The sequence below is a fragment of the Hippopotamus amphibius genome, chromosome 7 (genome assembly GCF_030028045.1).
Source record: "Hippopotamus amphibius kiboko isolate mHipAmp2 chromosome 7, mHipAmp2.hap2, whole genome shotgun sequence".
Lineage (NCBI taxonomy): Eukaryota > Metazoa > Chordata > Mammalia > Artiodactyla > Hippopotamidae > Hippopotamus > Hippopotamus amphibius.
The window spans coordinates 91,073,132-91,096,776 of NC_080192.1; the positions used below are offsets into that span (position 1 = coordinate 91,073,132).

Genomic DNA, 23,645 nt, shown 5'->3' on the forward strand with positions numbered 1-23,645 from the left:
TTCCAGCATATTAATCTTCCTATAGTATTCTTCTACATATACATTGGTCTTCTAGGGAAATATGCTTTAGGAGACACACATCATAAAACCTAAATATATCCATTTATGTGATATATTTATGTTATGTGATATATATTATGATATATATGATATCATGTCATATATATCATATATCATATATACATATATCATATATTTTATGTTATGTTATATTCAACATAGTTGAATATGGACACCCAATATATGTATGAGGTTGATACCCTATATATATAATAATATATATATTATAATATAACAGTATTATAACAATATTATAAAATATATAATAATATAATATAACAATATTGTCATATTACTATATATATATAAAATATATATATTGGGTATCAACCTCATACATATATTGGGTATCCTTTAAAAATGGTACCATGAACAAGGCGAGTAGATGAAATTCTGAAAATTGGTACAAATATGCCCCACTATGAAGGAAGCACACACTGTGTGTGGGAGGTAGACAGCTTCAAGGAACAAACTAAAAATTCCTTTATGGGTTAAAAGCCTTTTCCCACCACTATGGATGATGACATACCAGAAATGAGGAAAATTGCCAGGATTCGCCATTTCGTTTTTCACAAACTGGGAAGAAGTCAAGAAAGGTTTGAAGAATGATCACCCAAGGTTAATTTTTCTGAGAATAAAAAGTAACTTAGCAAAATAGAAAGAGAAAATTAAAAGTCAGACAAGAGGACTTCGTAGGTGGCACAGTGGTAAGGAATCTGCCTGCCAACGCAGGGGACACGGGTTCAAGCGTCTGCCCTGGGAAGATTCCACATGCCACGGAGCAACTGAGCCCGTGCGCCACAACTAAAAAAAAAAAAAAAAAAGTCAGACAAGAACTTGTTTTTGCCTCTTATGGGGTGGGTGAGCCATAAGAGATAGGCATGATCCCCTCCTCCTACTAGAATTCACAGTGCTCTGATTGATGCGCTACCAGCCAGGAAACTACCAGGAAACAGAGGGGGGTTGGGGAAATTTTAACAAAGGACAGGTGTAATAGTATGAACAGGGCTAAGAAGAACCAACAATGGGTAGTGAGCTCCCTGAGACAAGCAACAAAGGCAGCCAGGATCTTCCCTAGGCCTGGAGGAAAAAGGGAGGAGCAGTACCCAAAAGAACCAACAGCTATGAGAATGTGGCCCCTGTGATCTGGAAAGTTGGAATTTAACTGAATAAATCCCCCTCTTCACTCTGTTTTATCCTCTGACTTCCTGTTGGTGCCTGCCATTGACGTAATCCAATAAGCAGCTGGAGGAAAATACAGCTCAGTGGTATAAACCAAAATGAGACTCCTGGTTTCTAGAACAGGGTAGAGAGAGTATTCAAAGAAGCAAATAAAAAATACCCTGCATGAAAGCCTTCAAGTGTTCTCTATTTTCCCACCAAATGACTGGGAGAGGAGAAAGAGAAGTAGATGGGGAAAAAATCAAATGAAGTGGGAATAATTAATTTAGAGCAGATTATCACTGATGAAAGTGAAGTTCAGTAGCTCTCCCTGACTTGAGGAAACAATCCAGAATCCAAGGACAGGATGTGCACCTTTCTAGCAAGAGTGAATCCCAGGACAGGACTTTAAATAAAATAATAGGAAAAAGACCCAGCCCACCAATCATGGCTACAAATAGTCCTCTCTTCCCATCCTCAGCAAAACAGAAGATGGAGCACAAACTATCTAGTTGAAGCTCAGATGGAGGAAACAGACAGAGAGGGAATAGAATCAAGGGAAATTTATCTATACTGTATCTGGGCAGCAGAGCTGGTTCTGCCCAAGGTGAGTAAAATGAAAAGAAACAACAGGACAACAATGCAAGAAAGGTAGGAAGGAAGGAAGAAAGGAAGGGGGGAGGGAGGGAGGAAGGAAGAGGAAAAGAGAAGAAAAAGAAAGAAAGATTCTGCAAAAGAAAAATGAATAGTGTACTCTGGAAGAAATAAATATCACCGCAAGCAAAAGAAAACAAATACAACAATCGCTGGAAATCTTAAATATACACCTAAAGAGAATATGGAAATCCCAAACCAAGAAATATGTTTGTCAAACCTAATGAAATAAAAGATATATTTCAGGACTAAAGGTATTCTACACTTCCAACCAAGAATAAAGTTCTATTCAGAGGAAAACTCCTTTAGTTACTTATAAGACACAAGAAAAAATAAAAATAAAAGAAGTGTATATTCAACTCAAGAAGATATGAAAAGGCCAACAAAATTAATATGATAAAAGCAGAAAAAAATAATAAATATAAGAAAAAAAATAACACAAGAAAAGAGCAAAGCAGTCAGTTTGATAAGTAAATCTGCCTTGTGCTTCCTGGCAACCAAATGCCCTGTCTCCTTAAGACCAATCATTAAGGGACAAGAGCTGGAATTGTGTCTTATTCTTTTTGTAATATTGCAGTCTAAGACAATAAATGATTGTTAAATAATTGTGTGAAAGAGTCCTGAGTATCCAGGTTATAAGGAGAGAGACCATCTCTGGCTTCATGGGTGACTTGTTGCCACATGAATGAGAGTTGGGGCCACTGAGAAGGCACAGGGCAGAGTGGGTGAACCACAATGCCTCCGGAGGTGTCTTTATAAGAAAAGTGCCCAATAAAGATCTGCTGATTTAATTCCATTCACGTGTGTGTGCCTCTTTCTTCCTGCCATCTCCATTTCTACCCATGCCCACTCCAGGCTGTGCTTGCCTTGGCCTCCCTCTCAGGCAGGTGTCCTTAATCAGTTCCAGGGCTATAAACAAGGATGGAAAAAAATGCATTGTTATTCTCACTAAACTGTAACTAAATTTTAGCATTTCCTGCTATTATAACATAGGCAACAAACCAGTCTAGTATTAGCAGTCCCTGAAACTGTCCCCAGGAGAAATGACAGATATTTTATATTACATTGGAGTTTGGGAAGAGATCTCAAAATGTCATTCACATTCATCACTACTTCAAAATTATGGTAGTTATTAGCCCTGATCTTAATCTTAGAATTTAAGGCCTTAAACAAAGATTTAACATAAAGAAATTTAACATAAACATTCATACAATCATACTATAAACTTTTAAAATATTTTGATAAGTATATGTCCATATAACTGGTTTCTCTGGCATCCCTATGTATTTTATTTAATACATTAGAAAACGCTGTTTTTCATTAACATGAATTTCACTAGATGCCACAAGCACCCATGACACCCAGAGGTTAAGGACTCTGCATCAGGGTAGCTGCTGAGGGTGAGTAAAACTTCTCGGAGAAGGAAAAATAAAAGTGGGACTCATGCCATTCTCAGGTTTTGAGAAAAACTTAATTAAGAGACGATTTATCACTCTTAAGATAGGCATTTATTTGGTTTACCACAAAGCACATGGAAAACCTAGGAAAATCATTTAAAATCATTTAAAAGCACAGAATGATCGAAAGTTTGAGCCCTGAGGTGGAACTTCTTCGGTTCAAATCTCAGCACACCGTCCGCTCCTTGAGTGACCTTGAGCAGCTCTCTGAGCTGAGACTCAGTTTCCTCATCTGTAAAATGAGTCATACTCACCCTGCCTTGGAGGGCTTTTGTAAGGACTGTGCAAGATAACCCCTGTAATCTGCTCAGCTCAGCCCCCGACACGTGGTGGAAGTCCCTTGCTGTTGGTATTAAAGTCAGCCAAATTGTTTTCAACAACATCCTCCTCTGCATCCTTTCTTTTATTTTTTCACCTAATGATGAGATGCCTCCCTCACCCCATCATACAGACCAGCTTCACAAGGCTACTTTCTGTCTCTCCTTGTCTCCTCCCCCACCTCCTATCAGAAGCCACCCTCAGACAAGGCTGCAATATCACTTACATCTCTGAGTGTTATTCAGTGTTTGGTTACCTCTTCTAGGGATGACAATCCTATCATTAGGTGAGAAGCCTTTTCCTCTAGCAAAAGTCAATTTCAGTTTCCTAAAGCAGATAAAGGTAATGTTTTTCTTCCCATGTGGACTGCTTGCCCTCTGCTTTGATACACCCCACTTGTCCTGGACAAGTCTGACCTTGTCCACAAAGCTCCCCACCTCTCATCTTCACTTCTGATGCACTGAATTCTGAGCACATACACCTGCCCTCCATCTGGACAGCCAGCCAAGCTCGTCTTCTTTATCTCTCACCTCTGCTTTTCTAGGGCAGGGCAGCTGTCCTCACGGACAGGCGCCTGGTATCTCTTCTTTCATATTCCTAGGAACCCCCAACTAAGCATTGAAAGAAAGAGCAGCTGTAAACATTTTTTATGTGTTCTTCCATAAAACCTCCTCATCTCCACGTCTGTGCTGTGAGTTCCCAGTGGTAGGATGAGTTAAACTTGGCTTGCAAAGGAACCAGGAATGTCTCTGCTACACTCTTTAAGAGTCTCCAGAGAAGGGCCAGACTGCAGATGAACAGTCATCTCAAGGATTCTTGGAAAGGATCCTTCTCTTTCCAAGATTAATGCTCCTGCGCCCATGAATGCTGTGGTAGAAAAACTCTGGACTGAGTTTCAGGAGCTTTGGGGTCTAACCCTGGCTCTTACAGTAACCAGCTGTGTGACCTTGAACTTCTCTTCCCCTCTCTGGGCTTCAGTTTCATTACCTGTAAAATGAATGACTGGAATTGGATATTCTCATACTCTAGGGGGGAGCTGGACTCCTTCTTTGGTGGACACACTCCAAAATTTATCATATTTTTCAAGAAGCAGGATTCATGTTTATAATTTTCTGGCAATCTCACAATATCATCAGCATTCTTTTCCACAATGAGAATGGAACTTGTTTCACGCTTGAGGGCTTGCTGTGGTGATTGCCATTCCTGAAATGTGTTTGATTTAAGAAATTATTTTTTACATGTGTACTCATTAGGCAAAACCCTCCAAAGCTTTGTTCTAAACATGCCCTTCTCTTTTACTTTAGTTCAGGAGATGGTTTGGTTTTATAAAATAATGTTTTTATTCTTCTCTTTGCATACTATAAATATTTACAGAACAGAAAAGAAACACATAAGCACAAGTGGCACTTTGTTGGGTTTTCCACAAGTTTTGGGGGAAGCCATCAGCTAGGCAGACCACTGCTCAGTTCAATGAATCAGCCACTAATCTGAAAGAGGCGTGGTACCCTAGTTTCGTCTCCTGGCTCACTTTCCACATGCAGACATTGAGCCTGTTCAAAGGTTTAGCTTTAGTTTATGTAACAGGCATAAAGTGGTCCTCAGATTTCAGTCTTGGCACTCAGATGCTATAGGAAGCAGACTTATAGGAAGAAAATATAAACCACTTGAATCTCTTTAGGATGGAGAGAAGTTTGTAGGCAAGAAGAACATGAAATAGCATTGTTCTCAGAATTCGTATGGTCATGGAATCAGCATCTATTCAGTGCTCACTCAGAAAACCATCACACTATAACTAAAAAAAGGATGAGGGAGGGCAGAAATTATAGGAACACTATGGTCAGTGATCACATAGAGATTTTTTAATTTCACATGATAACAACACTTTCATTCACTGTACAATCACAAACAGACAATATCTAGAAATATTACAGATAGGCAAACCAGAGAAAATTTGATATTTTAGGCTGAAAATCAGAAAGAGGTTTGGTTGTCACATGTAAAATGCTCTTATTTAATAGTCAACTCATGTTTAGCATCCTTAATCGAAAAGGATGCTAGTGGAAAAGATGACCATAACGACAACAAATTATATCATTTTATTATTTTTCGGTCCCAAAACTAACTTTCCTAATTTTAAAATGCAATATGTGATTTTATAAAAAATAATAAGAAGAAGAAGAACTGCCTTCCAAAGCATGTTGGCTTTAGGCTAATATTTTAATTAGTTTTTATCCTCTGAGAGTATTCCAGTTAAACCATAGGGTAAGTCTGCTCGATGATGCGTAAGAAGAAATAAACAGGTTTTTGAAATGTGTCTTCCAGGGAAATACAGTAACTATTAAAAAAATAAACTTTCTGCCAAAAATAAAGAGTTGACTATGTTTGGAGGGGGAAACACCATACACATGTGACTTAAATAGCATTATGGATGTACTGCTCTAGAATTATTTAAAAGAAAAGGACGAATCTACTCTACAGCAGTACAGAATAAAACTAGACTATGAAAAAAGTATCACACTGCCCAGATTCATGATGGTTAGGGACAGGCATAGGAACAGGCATGGTTGATAATTCCATGATCACAAAGATGCTCTGATTCTGAAGTTTCTAAAACCCTGAGATCATCTTCTGACTGGAGACCAGTCCACAATCACCTTTTACAGCTCTGCCACCAAATTTCACTACCTTGTTGTACCAACATGTTATTAAGAACATAATGCATACGTAGCACTGCTAAGAAGGGTAAGGGAATATTCACACAAAGAATAATGAAAAGGGGAGATGGTGAGGTTTCTAGATACATAAGCTAAGGTGACAAGTCATTCCTTGTCCAGGGCACTACACACAGCTGTTAGTCCATTCTTTTGATTACTTGCATCATTGAAAGAGTTTTCCCATATATTATCTCATTGGCTCTTCACAATCACCCCATTGGTAGCTATCACAGGTATCATCTTTGTCCCCACCAATAAGCTTTACCCAGGTCCACACAGGTGACAGAGCCAAGGCTGGACCAGATCTTCTGATTCCAAATTTCCAAATTCAAAATTCAAAACCCCAAACAAAGGAGGTGGATTAGAAAGAGGGACAAGCCCTCCACAAGCCTGTAGAGTCACTGAATCTCATTGTTGGGTTCCCCCTCCCCCCACATTCATTTGTATGTTCCTTTCCTTCCCGGGTGCCCAGGGTGAAAATCAGGACTAGAGGTGAAAAGAGAAAGTTGCAGAAAGAGCCAGAAGCCTGCTTTGTATTCTTGCCCCAGCCCTGCAAATGTCAGGAGTGAACTCAAGCCTAAGCACAATCCCAGAGATGCACTACATCAGTGTCTGATGAGTAGCTTAGTTGGTCCAGAGAGACCCCCACCCTACAAACACATGTACCACAGTCAGATGCCTACTTAGATTCCCTTATGGAGGCCCCATTATTTCAGGCCATCTCCCAATGTTTTTCTTGGTTTAATCCCTACTTCTTTTTGCAAATTAAAAATCGTCAACATATATAGGTTTCACCAGTGCCTACTCTTTGCACAAATTAGATGTTCAATGAATGCGGGTCACGGGTGATGGTGTCTAGTCACACCAGTTTTAGAGATTCCGAGCTCCCTGAATACAGTGTTGACACACTTGTCTGTTTCCTTTGCCCTGTGCAGCACACCAAGAATTCTTGGTTGATAGCGTGTACCTAAGCAACTGCTTAGGGTCCCAAAGGTGCTCTTCTGGGGTTATTTCAATCTGATGCAGTCCACTTCCTCCGTGGCAGGCACCCCCATGGTTTTGAGGTCAAGGTCCCCGCTGGACTTACTCCCATTGTAAGACGCCTTCCAGTGAAGCTGCATGATCTTCTTGAAGTACTTGACGGTGTTGTTCTTGACGGTCACGAAGCATACGGTGTTGATCATGCTGTTGCTCATGGCGATGCACTCGACCACATAGAAGGCCGTGAGGTAGTGCTTCTCCTTCACAAACACAGCGGGGAAGAAGTCGCGCACGATAGTAAAGCCGTAGAAGGGCGCCCAGCACAGCACGTAGGCGGTGAGGATGCACATGAGCACCAGGACCGTCTTCCGGCGGCATCGCAGCCGCTTCCGGATCTGCTCCGTCTGGAAACCAGGGACGGCCTTGAACCAGAGTTCCCGGGAGATCCTGGCATAGCACAGGGTCATGGTGAGAACAGGGCCCACGAACTCAATGCCGAAGATGAAGAGGAAGTAGGACTTGTAGTAGATCTGCTGGTCCACTGGCCAGATCTGGCCGCAGAAGATCTTCTCCTGGCTCTTGACAATGATGAGGACCGTTTCAGTGGTGAAGTAGGCAGACGGTATAGCAATGAGGATGGACACCATCCACACTAAGGCAATCAAGCCGGTGGCCGTTTGATACTTCATCCGGGGTCTCAGCGGGTGCACAATGGCCAGATATCTAGGACAAGGACACAAATGGGATCAACCACTGTGGTAAGGAAGTGCTGGAGGATGATGTTATTTTTGCAACATTGAGGCACAATCAAATGGTAGGTGTGGAGGGAAAGAGCACTGTTACGTGCGCTTCCAGGAAAGGCAGACCTGAAGGCCAGCTCCAGCTCTACCTCTTACTAGCTGTGCAACCTCAGGCAAGTTTTTTTTTTCTTTTTTTAATTGAAGTATAGTTGATTTACAGTGTTATGTTACTTTCTGCTGTATAGCAAAGTGATTCAGATATATCTGTATATCTATAGATATTCTTTTTCATATTCTTTTCCATTATGGTTTATTCCCAGATATTGAATATAGTTCCCTGTGCTCTACAGTAGGACTTTGTCGTTTATCCATTCTATATGTAAGAGTTTGCATCTGCTAACCCCAAACTCCCAACCCATCCTTCCCCCACCCACCCCTTGACAAACACAAGTCTGTTCTCTATGTCTGTTTCTGTTTCATAGATAAGTTCATTTGTGTCATATTTTAGATTCCACATATAAGTGATATCATACAGTATTTGTCTTTCTCTTTCTAACTTACCTCACTTAGTATGATAGATAATCTCTAGGTCCATCCATGTTGCCACAAATGGCATTATTTCATTTTTTATGGCTGAGTAATATTCCATCGGGGTGTGTGTGTGTGTGTGTGTATGCCACATCTTCTTTATTCATTTATTTGTCGATGGACATTTAGGTTGTTTCCATGTCTTGGCTATTGTGAATACTGCTGCTATGAACATAGGGGTGCATGTATTTTTTCAAATTAGAGTTTTGTCCAAATATATGCCCAAAACAGGCAAGTTACATTTACTCTCTCTGAATCTCAATTTCCCTATCTGCAAAGGTTTTTTTGTTTGTTTGTTTTAAAAGATTAAATGTACCAATATAGACACAATTTCTGGCACAGTTTTAAACATGGTATATACACAATAAATGGTAACTGTTATTATTAAATGCAGTAATAACATCTCCTATCAGTTTCTAGCCTGGCACTATTCCCAGGTCCTTCCTGTTTTCAGGGCCATTCATCCTAATTACCCGACAGTTTAGAGATAAAAGGATCTGATAATTCTAAAGAGCTGTTGGGGAAATTTGCCCTTTCTGATAGAAACATGGACAAGATTTGGCCTTCATTATACATTTTTAAAAACATTGTTCTATATGCAAGGGTGGAGGAAAAGCATGTGACCATTTATCTTATTTTTCAGGTTGAAAAATGGAGCTTAATGAGGGATGAGTGACTTTCTCAAGGTTATGTACCACAGGACTCTCGACAGAAAACATTTAACCCTATCTCACACGGTTGATGTGAAAATCAATTGAGGATATACATGAACATGTTTTTTGAACCACATAGCAGCACAGTAAAAGATATTGCTTTTGTTCTTTCACCCAAAACCACACTGTTACCACAGTTGTCCAGGAAAGAAGAGAGAGCTTTCTGGGGGATGTGAGTCATTCGTGCAGTATGAAAGCCTCCTTCCCAGAGAGAGTGCACATACTTAGACAGAGAGCTCTGGTTTCCTGGAAGACATTCTGTGTCTGGCAGGGGGTAGAAGCAGGAGAAGGAGAAAGATGGGAAGTGAAGTGGGAGGGAATGACTAATCAACACTGGAAATAAACACATCCTCACGTGTCCACAGCTTATCCCTGGTAAAGCCAAGGGCAAATGTAACAGGGGCTTGAAGGAAAGCCAAACAATTCTGTTTCCTTTGCAACTGATCCCTTTGAGGTCATCTTACTTGGGATTTTGATTGGAAGAGGAGGGTCATTCTTTTTTTTTTTTTTCCCCATATCATATTCCTGCTGTTTCTGTCCCTCCCGCAACACAGACAGCCAACCCCGTTGTGTGTCGTCTGGAGAGTTCACTGGTGCAACTCTTCTGCTGTCTTGTAGCTCTCAGATATTAGATGAAGTTGGATGGGTTGCGTCCACCCTCTGGGCACCCATTTGGCCGCCACCAGCAACAATCCCTGGCACTCACCAGTCTCCCAGGGTGGATGATGAGGGTGAAATGGGAATGTCTGCAGGGTGTTGGCAGCACTTTTGCCAAGGCGCATGAAGACCATGTCACTTCTGCTGTACAGAGGGCACCAAACCTGCTCTGAGTCATAATGAAAACTACAAGTTTAGAGCTTTTGCTTTCACCAGCTCTCTCCCTCTCTATCTACCCCATCATGTTCTGCTGATTACTCTCTCTAAGAATATTTCTGTGTTCATACTTGCTTGCTATATGAACGTTCACCATATAATTCTATACCTTCTTTTTCCCACTAGTAATTTCCTAAGTCTTTTGATATTTGCAAACTCAGAGTGGTTTTTTTTGATGAACATGTAGGGGAGAATGCTGATCTATGAGTCAGAAGGCCCTGAATCTACTCCCAGCTTTGCCACAAACTTGCTATGTGTATTTGCCATTTTCTTAGCCCTGAGGACTCATTTTCTTCATCTGTGACATGGGAATATCAGCTGCGTTACCAAGCTCACAGAGATACTGTGAGGCTCCACTGAGACACTTCACATAAACAATAGGCTATTAATATACAAGAAACTGTTAGTATCCTAAAATGTAGTTTTTAGAGCTATTCTGTCTAGCAAGCAACTTTCTTTCACTTGTTACTGGCAAATACTGCATTTGCAAGTTCTATGCTACTTTCTATTTTATCGGATCTATTTTATTGGAGTTACTTATCTTCACATCAAAATTAATCTTCAGGGTAATCTGTGACTGCCCATCAGATAGTCAGCTCATCCTGATATCCCCCCACCTCCATCCCCAAAGTTGGCACCAGGAGCTGTGCAAGAAGTCTTCCAAATACATTAACCAATAGGCAAATTGCAGAAAACTGTTTCAAGGATTACCACCAGGCTTGGCTATGCTAACCTCAGAACTCCATTATTAGTAATACTTGCTTAAGTTTGTAAAGCAACGTACAGTTTACAGAGCATTTTCAAATCCACTTTCGCATTAGATAACCCCAACTCTATTAAATAGGTAAGGGTGCAAAGATGCCCATCCTACAGATGAGCAAACTGAGGTCTGAAGAAGTTAAATAACTTGTCAAAAGCCACGCAGCTAGTAATTTACACAACCATGATGCAGACCCATCCGTATCTTGCCCCAGATCCAGTGGGCTCTCCAATACACCGTTTGTTCCTTCCCTTTCAAACCAGAGCATCCTGCCCTCCTAGCATCCTAGTGGCCCCTCTCTTCTTTTCATCATGGTCAGTTTCTACCTATTGATGTTCCAAAAAGGAGTTGGGCAATTGGCAGCTACTTTGCTTAGGAGTATGCCCTTGGCATTACAGTGCGTCTACTGCTACAGTAGATCCACTTAGAGTCAGCATTTCCCAGAGAACAAAGAATGAAACCTGCCTGACAAAGAAATGTCCAGCCACTGACCGTGTGATGACAGTGGGCTGGGTAATTAAGCAAAGAGCATTTGAGCTCCCTCTCTGTCCCCAAGACTCAGGCCCAGATCTAGTCATGGAAATGGCCGTCATAGTAGCTACTAGGCGGCTCAAGGGATGGGTAGCAAATGCACAACCTGCTCTTTGAGCCAGTCGGCCCCAACTCATAAGCTCACCAGGAAGCATTTATGCTTCCTAAGGCTCAGTGCTATTCCCCATGCCTTAGCTGCCTCATCAAGACAGTACAAGAGAGCTGCCAACAGTCAGGCAGCCTGGCCAGCTTCCCCTGGCCCCCATGTGCCCCCATGTGCCTGAGGTCCAGAAGATACACCCTGAGGACAGTGCGGCTGTCTCCACATCAAAGAGGAGACCCAGACCTGGGGGGACAGAGTCTTCTGAGGATCTTTTTCTGTTCCCTGCCACCCTCAGGTCTGACTCCTTGTGCCTAAATTTTGTGATCTTCTAGAACAGGACCCTATTCTCTCTGATCTCTGCTCTCCTTCTGTTCCTTGCCCTGTTCCACACACCTTCCCCAGACCTCACTCTCACCTCAAGCATTCTCACCTCTCGGTTTTTGCAAACAAAGTTCCGCGCTCTTGGAAATCCTTTTTTCTCCTTTGCTGATTGTCATTTGTTGAAAGCCAGTTAAAAATCCATCTCCTGCATGAAGCCTCCTCTGATTAGTCTGGTGCACAACGATCTCCCCCTTCTCCAAATTTCATTTCAAATTTACCCTTTACTTACCCTCTAACTCTTCCATAAGTGTTAGTTCTCACCCCTCCCCCACACCCTGGATGGTAAGCTTCCCAAGAGCAGGGATCATGCCTTACTTCTTTTATAACCTTTTGCTGTCTGTGAATTCTGGGCACCTAGGATCTTAGTAAAACTTTACCCACAGCAAGTACCTAGCACTGGATGAAAAGAAATGTAATAAGCCACGGTGACAGTTCTCAAAAAGATTGCAACCTTTTTTGGAAAACAGGACATCAATGTGTTTACCCAGCATGGGACTGGCAGGCAGTCTGGAGTTCGATAACAAAACGTTGGAAAAGCAGATGAAAAGATTCCAGCTGTATTTTGTAGACAATGCCATTGTTAGAGGTCTTTCACGCAAGAGAGGGAGGGGTGTAGGAGGCAGAAGATTAATTGAGCTGCAGTCTTGCTGTCTTCCCTCCAGCCACAAGGCCCTTCTCACTGTTCCTAGAACCTTCAGGTTTGCTCCCGTCTCGAGGCCTGTGCACTTAGGATTCCCTTTGTCTGGAATGCTCTTTCCCAGTCTTTACAAGGCCAGTCCCCTCCTCCACCCCCCATCATTCAGAGGCCTGTTCAAATATCTTCTCTGAGACACTTTTCCTGACTCCCACCTAGAGTGTCTCCCACCCTCGGTCACTCTCAGTGTTTGCTTGTGTGTTTGTTTGGTGGTTTTATTGAAGAATAATTCATTTACAATGTTGTGTTAGTTTCAGGTGTACAGCGAAGTGATTCAGTTATACATATGTGTATTTGGTTTTCGGATTCTTTTTCATTATAGGTTATGTTTGTTTTTGCTCAGCGTTTTTCATGCTCTGCAATTGCCTTCCTTGGTTGCTTGCCTGACTGTTCTCTCTCCATCAAGCTCCATGAGCGCAAGGAGCTTTTTAGCTTATTCACCATCGTATCACCAGTGCTTGAAATAATATTTGTCACATCGTAGTTGCTCTATAAAAATGCGTAGTTTGAATGAATGAATGAATGTTTAAGATGGATTGTGAGGGAGTAGAGTCGACAGAGGGGTGGAGCCTAGAAACACTGACTGGCCGCAGGAAGACCAAGAGGAGACTGTGATAGTTCAGCCCTGGATGAACAGGTGGGAAGTGGGGGCAGGGGTGGGGAGTATTGTCAGGGCCTGGGAATTAAATGAATGCTGGAGAAAGGGAGACAGAGGCCAAGGACAAAGAGGACTTGTGAGGTTAGATGCCTGGGAGAACCATGGAACCAACAGAAGAAACAGAGAACAGGTAGGAACTAAATAGTTCTGTTCTACTATATCTTGAGAGCTCTGTTTCTTAGAAACTTTGTATTATTATTTCTTTAATCACATCACAAAAATAATCATTGTAATGAAAGCAAAGAGGTTAGCCAATCAGAAAGAGTCATTAGTTTTTCTGGTTTTGTGCTTGTACCTTTAAGGGTTAATTTACAAAGTATAGCATCTGCTGTTTATTTGGCTTACTCTGTTTTAAGCATTGTTTTAAGAAGTGTTTTAAATAATTACATGTACTATTTCATTTCATCCTAAAAGCAACCCAATACATTAGGTTTTCTTATTATTCCCATGTTATACATGAGAAAACTGAGGCAGAGAGGGGTCAAAAAACTAACACAAGGCCCTGCAGCTAATAGGTGGTGCAGTAGGAGTTTAAACCCAGGTGGACTAACTGCTCACACTATTCCTACAGAAATTTCATTTAACAAAAATAAAGATATTTTTTATAATTGTGGGCATATTTGTTATATTGAGATAAAAATTAGTTGCCTAAAACTAACTAAATCAAACCTGAAAAATCACTGATCAAATCCTGAACACAGGAGGCCAGAAAAGAATCAATGAGGCCCTAGACCACAAAATTGAAATCTGATGATAAAAAATCAAAATAATTTGAAGCAAAGATCACAGTCATCACGAAAGGAACTTAACATTGGAGCAGGCAGTGAGTCGGTCAAGGCTGTTGGATGACCCTGTGCAGGCAACAGTGCTTTCCTCCACTGTCTGGGTTCAAGTTTCCAATCACAGCCTCTCTCTAAACAATAGCAGTCCCCATTATGCAAAGCACATTCCCAATTAAAACTCCCACCGTAAGAGAAATGCCTGCAGTATTTCAGACAAGCTGAGTTTCATATGAAAGTCGAATATAAGTTTAAAAGAGTTGAGTAGATGGAGGTGGATTTACTGGCATAGATATTACCTCTTACATGTTCAGAATAGCCCAATGTCCTTCTTTTATCCTGGCTTCCATTCCCCTTGAAGCCACTTCTGGCTGCAGTGTGACCCCTTTCCACCAGTAGGCCCCTCCATGGTAAAATGGGTCTCACCCAGGGAGCAGGGGCCTACCCTACAGCAGGCACCTACCTACTGCACTTTCAGTGGCTGAGCGCACCCTTTGTGAAAAGATGTCTTGCTGGAGCGGAACTTCAGGAAATGACCCCATATGTTTTGCCCTGTTCATGTGCTAGGAGGGGTGGTGGCAGCTTCCACTTTCAGAAAAGTTCAGAGACAAGGTCCCTGGAGATCTTCCTCGACAGCTGTGAAGGGAACCTGGGGGGCAGATACTCTGCTTGGCTGTCCCCCTCCTGCTCCTTCTGCAGATTCACCCAGGGTCCGTTCCTGGGTGGACAGAATGCCATGGGGCTTCACAACTCAGGTGGAGGAACTTGGCCAAGGCTTCTTCAGGGATGACACCTCTGAACACCTTCTATGGGTGAAAGACCAAAGGCTGTTTAATGTGCTAACTCCAACGTACTTCTAGGTTTTAAAGCCAGGCTCCTTCTCAACCCCCTTTCCTTGGGAGTGGTCTATTTCTAGGTATTCTACCCTTGGTTGTCCCACTGATGGCTTCAGAAAACACGCTCTCTTCACTGTGTTCCTCCCTGGAACACTGTTCTGGGGTGTCCTGATTGCAAGGGCGGGCTGAACGCCACCAGAGCCCTGAGGCCATGGGACACAGAGAGCATCTCTGCTTCAGGCTCTCTGGGTTAAGAGAGAGGGGCGGGCTGTTCAGATCCAAGTACACAGAGGCCTGGCTAGACCCTCAGGATAACTGTCTCTACACCACAACAGGGCGTTTTGTAACAAGAGTCCAACTTTGAGCAGAGGAACCTGCACAATTGTTCCAAGGGAACAAAAACTACTCTGGCTCATTAGCACAGGTGATTATACTGAATGAAAAGCCTAAAGATAACACAGGAAAGATTTGCATAGGCTGCTCTTACTGACTGTATTTACCATGACGAGAAACAGCTCTTCTGTCTTGTTGCACACTAGTGTATGAAAAGGAGCAAACTGATTACGGCAACAGCAAAAAAAGAGGAAGTAAGCATGTGTCCCCTTTTGTTTTGTCTTATTTTTTGTTTTTTCAAAACAAATCCCTCAACTTTACTTAAAATCAATCACTGTTAACATTGTTAATCAACTATACCCCAATATAAAATAAAAATTTTGAAAATAACAGTAACAAAAAAAATCAACTGGTGTTAGTAGGGGCATCATGTTTTAGTAGAGTAGGCCTTGATGAGATAGAAAGCTCTCTCAAGATTTCCAAGTTCACTCAAGAGGTAACTGCCTGGAACTTAAACCTGTCCCTCCACACCTCCTAGTAGCTCCACACCTCTAGACCTTGGCCAGATACAACATCTAGGAGCATGTCCGTAGAAGAGGAATCAAAAGCCTTCCTGCTGCCCAACTCCAGGGGGCTCCACTACCACCTGCCTGCTAGCAGCGGGAAAGCTAGAACTCTTCTGCCTGTTCAATAAGTTGACCACCTTTGGGCCCCCATATATCCACAGCTCTGGGGAAACACAGATATCTCTCATCCATCACAACTGCCCCTTCCTTTGTTGTCCCCACCCCTCACTCACCTGTCGATGGCGATGGCCAGAAGGGCGTTGGTGGAGACGTAGAGAGAGACAGTGCGCAGGTAGTTGACAGAGGCGCACAGCACGTGGCCGTGCTCCCAGGAGAGCTGGCGCACCACATAGTAGTCCATCTCGAAGGGGCAGCAGACGATGGCCACCAGGAAATCAGAGATGGCCAGGTTGGCGATGAGCAGATTGGTGAGGTTGCGCAGCTTCTTGTAGCGGGCCAGGGCAGCGATGAAGATGAAGTTGCCGATACCACAGACAAGCATGATGCCCACCAGCGCCAGGCCAATGACAATTTTGGCAGCAAAGAAGGTCCGGGAATTGGTCACATCCTCATCTTCATCCAAGGGCATATCATAGTCACCATAGCTGAAGTTGAATGGGAAGGAAGCAGTCTGGGCTCCGTGGGGGTCAAGCAGTGAAAAATAGTTGGTTGAGGTGTTGCTGGCATTCTCATCCATGACCCCCATGGTGACCTCCATCTGGCCCGGTGAAGCTTTGAGCAGCACTCCTGCGAATTCCTCTGGGGAGATGTTGGTAGGCAGAGGTCTCCCCTTTCTACTGATACTCAGCTTTCCCTTAATGAGTCAGAATGTCCCTGCAAGCATCCTTGGCGTCCAGTACCCAAGCTCCATCCTAAGCCTTTGAAAGACATACAAACAATCGGCTACCTAAGTAAGTGAACCTGGACAAATTTAAAACAATTCTATAAATTAAGCTGACCCATTAGCCACCTGCCCAGAATGAACATTGGGTGATGGAGTGGAAATAAAGGAACCAGTGAAAGAAAAAAAAAAGGAATCAAAACCACATACTCACTCATTCAGGGAAGGTTAGATTGCTATAGAGACAAACAAGCACCAGCTCAGTTTATTTCCGTTCCACTGAAGATTCTGAATGTTGCACTTTTTCTCAGGGACCAAAAGTAGGAATGTGGGGATGCTGAAGAGAACCAAAGTGACCTGCTCCAAACTCCATTCCTTGTCCCGACAACCTAAACTTTGTTCTTATGGAATTGTCCCATTCTGTAGCTTAAAAAATTATTCTGAATTCCATCAAAGAGGCAAGGCTTTGAGACAAGCCTGACTGCTCTCTGTGAACTGGCCTCTTTCCTTCTGGCAAAACACTGCTTTAAAATCAGAGCCTATGTAGCAGCTGCCGTCCCCTCTCCTCACTGGGTTTCCTGTCCTACATCCAAGTCTGCTGTGACCCTAGAAGCCAGGCACAGCGTTTACCAATGCCTGTCCCCAGACAGAGGCTGTAGGGGTGAAGTCCCAGCCTAATCACTGAGCAGCTTAGAAAGGGGACTCTGGAGCAAAATCCTTCCTTGGCTGGTTGTGTGTCCTGAAATAAATAGCTTAAGCTCTGAGTTTCAGCATCCTCCAGGCAAGAGATCAGTGATGTCTGTAAAGCATGGAGCTCCCTGGAGAGGGTGGGTGTTACACCCTAGGACTGCAAAGAATTGCTACTGAGGACCCAGGCCTCCTTGGTCAGCTTCAAGGAAGAGGAGGGCACTCCTGACCCAGATGATGGGGCTGGGGTACTGAGAGCAGGTTGTCAGCTGCACCGGTGGGGATGGAGAACCAAGAGGGAGCCAGAGTCCCCATATCCCCTGTCCTCTCCCTGCAGCCCCAGTCCCTCCCAGAGCTTGCAAACATCAGACCAGGTTGCTTGGATGTAAGAAGAGGGCTGGGGTCTGGATTGCTCCATAGAGGGCAGGAAATCCGGAGAGGGAGGGGAAGTGTGGAAGCCTGAGCTTCCTGGGAAAGGGAGACACAAGGAAGACTCCTAGGACCCACTCCTAGGACCCACCCAGAAGAGCCCGCTGCCCACATCCCTCGAAGGTGACATGTCTGGAGCCTGCCTTTGGGGTAGAACTAAAGTCCCTCCGCACCCCAGGGAAGCCCAACCCCAGTGCCCCAGTCTCTCCCTCAACACTTCACCTCCATTTTTCTCAGATGTTTTTCCTCCTCTGAGCATCAGTTCCGCCCCTCTCAGGCCCTGCTCTTTGCCCCTGTCAGGTGTGAGAAGCAGAACCCACCGCCAAAAGGTCAAAGGGGGCCAGGCTTGCTGCCCAGACAGGAAGGACGAAGTCCAGGTGGGACAGTCCTCACAGGCCCTGTGTGTCCTCCAGGCGCCCCACCTCTGCAGAGGGACCCTGCAAGCTTACTACCTGGAAGGCTCAAAGTCATGTTTTAAAAACAAAGAGCATAAAAACTTCTTGGGGAGACCGGGTGTTAGGAGATTTGGGATTTGGGGAGAAATTGTCTAGCAATCTTTTTTTCTCCTTTATTCTCACCTCCCCAAGGGGAACCCCATTGCCACCTGGTGTCCTCTGGAGCCCCTGCGTTTAGGGCTTGCCCCCTGGCTAGACCTGTCCCATCTCTGGAAGCATCTCTTTGCAGCCCCTGCTGATAAGCCCTCTCCTGCTCCCAACTTTGTCCTCGGAGCCTCAGAGGCTACGCCTAAGGACAGAAGGAGGGGAAAGCCTGCTCCCCTGAATAAACGAGCACGAGTGCGAGTCTCTTGAAAAGCCCCCTCCCCACTCAAAAGCCCCCGCGCCCCGGCGGCCGGTGCCGCGTGGAGTCCTTGGAGCATCGCCCCGGAGGACGCGCTCCGTACCTGCGGCATCCCGGCGCCGGGCGGACGAGGTCCTGAGCTCTTTTTTCCGGGTCCGGGGACCTGAGCCGCTGCTCCCTGAGGCCGGCAGGAAGAGCACAGGTCCCCTCTCTCCCTCCTCTGCTCGGGGCTTTCCCGGCTGGGCTCGGCAGGAGTTGCGCTCTTGTCGCCGCAGATCGGAGGACCGCGGCTCCTCGGCGTGGCCACCCACCAGCCCCCGCCCCGCACTCGCTGTCCCCGCCCCGGTGGCCGCGGGGCGCCTGAGGCCGGGGTGGCCGGCTCCGGGAGGCGTGCTCGGCGGTCAGGGCTCCAGGCGGCGGCACGTCGGGTCGCCCAAGCAGGCGCGCGGCTGGGAACCCGGGAGTCGCCCCCGGGCCGGAATGTCGGGGACGCAGAGGCGGCAGCTCGAGGCGAGGACACGCCGGAGGGAGCGCACGTTCCCTGGGCTCAGGCTCCGGAACGGCCGCCTAGGGCGGGAACGAGGGCGGTGGCGCTCCGAGCCAGGCTCAGCGCGGACTCGGCGCCCGAGGCTCGCATCCCGCCGGGCTGCTCCTGGCCTGGGGCTCGGGACTGCTTGGCCGCTCACCTGGTCAGCCCCGGGGCCACCGCCAGAGTGGGCGATCGGGCCTGATGAGCTGGCGAGATTTCAGAGACTCGGGAGGAACCTCCCCTCCTGCCCACACCGCCCTCGCAGGAGACGCTGGGAGCGACTCAAACCTCCTTACCTCGGACAAACCCAACTGGACGCGGGGGTCAGCTTCGTTTCAGCCGCTTGACCTCTGTGTTAGAGGCTTGGAGAACTGCTTTCCGGAACGCAAGGAAGTGGGGGGAGGGCAGCGCTGTGGATGCCAGAGAGAGAGGAGGGCCCCCACCCACCCAGGGATATCTGTTCAAAAAGGCCAGGATGACCAGAGCCAACTTACACAGCACAGATCTCCAAAAGTCTACAAATTTCTCAAGAACTTAAATATAAAATTATCTTATGATCCAGCAATTCCACTTCCAAAAACATTGAAAGCCGAAACTCAGATACCTGTACATCAGTGCTCATAGCCGCAGCGTTGTTCACAACAGGCCAAAGAGGGGAAACGACCCAGATGTTCATCAGCTGATGAATGGGTTTTTTTAAATGTGGTATATGCATATGTTAGAATATTTCTCATCCTTGAAAAAAGGAATGAAGAATAAAAGCGTTGTGGAGGATGTGGAGAAATTGGAACTCTTGTGTGCTGTTGGTGGGAACGTAAAGTGATGCAGCCACAGTGGAAAACAACATGGCAGGTCCTCAAAAATTAACAATTAAAAAAAAAAGAATTACCATACGATATAGTAATTTCACCTCTGGGTATATCCCGCAAATTATTGAAAGCCGTGTCTGAAAGAGGTATTTGTACACCCATATTTATAGTACCGTGATTCACAGCAGTGAAAAGGTGGAACCCACCCAAATGTCTATCAACAGATGAATGCATCAATAAAATGCGGCATGTACATACAATGGAATATTTTTCAGCCTTTAAAAGGGTGGAAATTCTGACATATGATAGGATATGGATGAACCTTAAGGACATTATGCTGAGTGAAATAAGCCAGTCACAAAAAGGCAAATACTGCATAATTCCACTTACATGAGGTACCAAGATGCACCAAAATCATAGAGACCAAAAGTAGAATGGCAGCTGTCAAGGACTGGGGGATAAGGGAAGGGGAGTTCCTGTTTAATGGGTACAGAGTTTTAGTTTTGCAAGATGAAAAGAGTTCTGGAGGTGGATGGTGGTGATGGTTGCAACAACAATGTGAATGTACTTAACTCACTTAACTACACACTTAAAAATGGTGATGGTGGTAAATCTTATATGTATTGTACCACAACAGAAAAAAATGGGAGAAAAGAGAAATGAAGTCTTGATACATGCTACAGCATGGGTGAATCTGGAAAACATCATGTTAAGTGAAAAAAGCCAGACACGACAGGATAGATACATGACTCCACGTGTATGAGGTACCTAGAATGGGGAAGAGGAATGCCGAGTTACTGTTTAACGGACACAGAATTTGTTTGGGCTGATGACAAAGTTCTGCCAGTGGATAGTGATGATGGTTGCCCAACATTGGGAATACACTTAATGTCATTGAATTGTACACTTAAAATTGTTAAAAACAAACAAACAGAACATAAGCCATAGAAGAGCATGAAAGTTTGGCCTCCAGTTGTCCGCAGTGGAAAGGGGGCTTCCAGGGATCTGGGCCTTTACTCCTCTTTGCCACTATCAAACTTCAAGCAAGTCACTGGACCTTTCTGAGGGTCCCTTTCCTCATTTACTAAATGAATGAGTTGAGCTTGCACTAGGAAATCACTGCCAGCTTCCAACACTTCATGCAGTATCTTCCCCAGGCGCATAGTCTTCCATGGACACCTTCTTCTGTTATTTCCATAAAACTCCTGTCTTTTGCAAAAATGTCACAACCTTTCACACCTCTGAGTCTCATGTCCCCTAGGACATGGAACACAATAGTAGTTAAAAGCATGGCAGATGCAGTCAGCTGTCTGCTTTCTACATAGTACTGCACATGAGAGCTGTGGGACCTTGGGCAGCGTGCTAATCAAAGCCTAGCTTTCCCATTTGTAAAATGGGTGACAGTAGCTCCTACGGCACGAGATTGTTGTGAGGATTGGATAAGGTGAGGCAGGTACAGTGCTCTATCAGCAGGTCCCTGATAAATGCCTCCAGTTACACTCACTCTGTGATTCTTTCCATATATTTCTCCCTGAGATCCTAACCAACCCTGGAGATCTTACTCGTGTGTCATTTCTTCCAGGAAGCATTCCTTGACTCCCCCAAGGTTTTTTAAACCTTCCCTTGCCACTTGGTGCCTCTCTTTAAATGTACTTCTGTGTACCAATTTTCTTTCCATCTTGACAGTTTCCTGAAGAAGAGCTATATCTCAGTTGTTTTCAAATCCTGTTCTGTATTGTTTTGCAAACTTTCCTGATAAGAATTATCTGGGGTGTTAGTTAAACATACGGATTCCTTAGTCCTGCCCCAAACTCAGGGTGGATATAAGATAGACAAATGTTGATCTGTCATTCCATATGAACTATATGTGTTCATTCCACATAGCATGTCTTCCTATTTACTCAAAAAATCAAAAACAAAGCACAGAGTGCTTTAGTTATATATTTCTGCATTCCAAATAACCCCAAAACTTCAGAGCTTAAAGCAACAAACATGTATTACCTCACCAAGTTTCTGAGGGTCAGGAATCTGGGAATGGCTTAGATGGGTGGTTCCAGGTTCAAGGTCTGTCATGAGATTGATGTCAAATTGTTGGCCAGGGCTGTACTCTCATCTGAAGGCTCAACTGTGGTTGGGGGGATCCACCTCCAAGTTCACTCACAAGGTTGCTGTCAAGCCTCTAGTTTTCACTGGCTGTTGCTGGAGATTTCAGTTCCTCCGCATCATGTGGGGCTCACTATAGGCTGCCCAAGTGACCTCACTACATGGTAGCTGACCTCCTCCTCTTCTGCAGTATGCTATTTGGCGCACACACACACACACACCCTGACACAATGTGGGAGGGGACCACACAGATGTGCAAATACCAAGAGGGGGACCATTGGGAACTGATTTGGAGGACTCCTTTGAAGGACTTGGTCCCTACATGTCAGTTTCTGCCAAAGGCTTCAGGAGAGTCCCCTCCATATGAGAAGCAGACATCCATCTGGGGCCCAGTTTTAATAATTCGCCTCTGTGACAGAGCTAAACCTCGGCTTATGGCAAAATCTGGAACTAAAAATTTTTTTTAAAAAATAAGGAGAGGAAGAAGAAAAGGAAATGAGTTTTAAAAAATCTGGAACTCCAATGATGTAATTTTTTTTTTTCAAATGTATAGCCCCAAAGACACCAACGACCTGGACATTTTTTTCTGGGATTAGAGTCCGCTGCTGCAAGAGGCATGTGCCCTGCCTCATTCCACCTACAAAGCAAGTCACAGCATATGAGAAAATTTCATCCCAGGGAGCCCTCACAAAACAAAACCAAGTAAGGAACTTGTTTGAAAAGCACTTTTTTAGTGCTTTTAGATATCCCTTACCTCTAAATAATGTTCTTGAGCTACTTTGGATTTTTTTTCCTTTTCCTATTCCACGGGTAGCAATCATTGCAGATATCCTTCGAAATTTCATTTCTTCATCATATTATCCTATAATTACGTCCTTTGGTTCAGACATGAAAGTTTAACGTCTTGGAGCTTTTTTCACCCAGGCAACTCCCATGTTGCTCTAGTAAATACCACTTAGAAACCCAGCTCAAGGAGAGCCCGAGAGGTCATTCAGCGAGCACTCATATCGAGAAATGAGCAAACAGATGCTTGAGAGGGAAGGCCTCTAGCCCAAGGGAACACAGCAGGCTGACTTCAGAGCTCAGACTGGAATCCAAGTCTCTTGAAATTTAGCCCAGCCCCGCCTCTCTGACCAGCCACGCCCACAACACACATTGCTACCTGTTTTCAATTTGCCTGTCTTTCCATGATCTTTGGCTCCAGGGTTCAGCTGCAATTCCTCCTGTCTGGCAAATTTACTAAATCAGCGTATTTTCTGCTTCCATCAGATTTGTTCCCTGGGCACACACTCTCATCCAGCCCCATGAAAAAAATCAAGAATTCCTGGAAGACACCCAGAGCTGGCTCAGAACTCGTCCTGCCTCCTTTTCCAATGACCTCCCTATACTCGAGCCAGCAATGCTTGATCGGCTTCCCAAAGCTCACTCAGCAGGTTGTTTGGACTGCTCTCTGCCATTCCTGTCCAGCTCCCCAAATCCCTCTGGAGGAGATGTAAAGGGAGATTCAGCTAGGTACAGAGACATGCTCTCATTCCTGATGGAAACCAAA

At 44.5% G+C, this 23,645-nt stretch overlaps 1 protein-coding gene across 2 annotated transcripts; it reads right to left on the bottom strand.

Moving 5' to 3' along the window:
- Nucleotides 1–6,254: 6,254 nt before the first annotated feature.
- Nucleotides 6,255–23,140, bottom strand: PROKR1 (prokineticin receptor 1). Of its 2 annotated transcripts, XM_057742146.1 has the most exons (6): nucleotides 22,851–23,140; nucleotides 19,789–19,919; nucleotides 19,481–19,594; nucleotides 18,759–19,222; nucleotides 16,134–16,778; nucleotides 6,255–8,068 (listed from the first exon to the last, which is right to left on the bottom strand). In XM_057742146.1, the coding sequence occupies exons 5-6, from the start codon at nucleotides 16,616–16,618 to the stop codon at nucleotides 7,372–7,374; spliced, it is 1,182 nt and encodes a 393-aa protein (XP_057598129.1). In that variant the 5' UTR covers nucleotides 16,619–16,778; nucleotides 18,759–19,222; nucleotides 19,481–19,594; nucleotides 19,789–19,919; nucleotides 22,851–23,140; the 3' UTR covers nucleotides 6,255–7,371. The 2 variants fall into 2 exon arrangements, with proteins under 2 accessions (XP_057598129.1, XP_057598128.1); XM_057742145.1 differs by lacking the exon at nucleotides 22,851–23,140 and having other exon boundaries at nucleotides 19,481–20,084.
- Between the last annotated feature and the right edge of the window lie 505 nt (nucleotides 23,141–23,645).

Excerpts from the sequence above, each read along its gene's own strand:
- PROKR1 (XM_057742146.1), bottom strand. The coding sequence starts at position 16,618 with ATGGAGGTCACCATGGGGGTCATGGATGAGAATGCCAGCAACACCTCA. Across the intron at positions 8,069-16,133 it reads CTGGCCATCGCCATCGACAG|ATATCTGGCCATTGTGCACC; the intron begins GTGAGTGAGGGG and ends TCCTTGTCCTAG.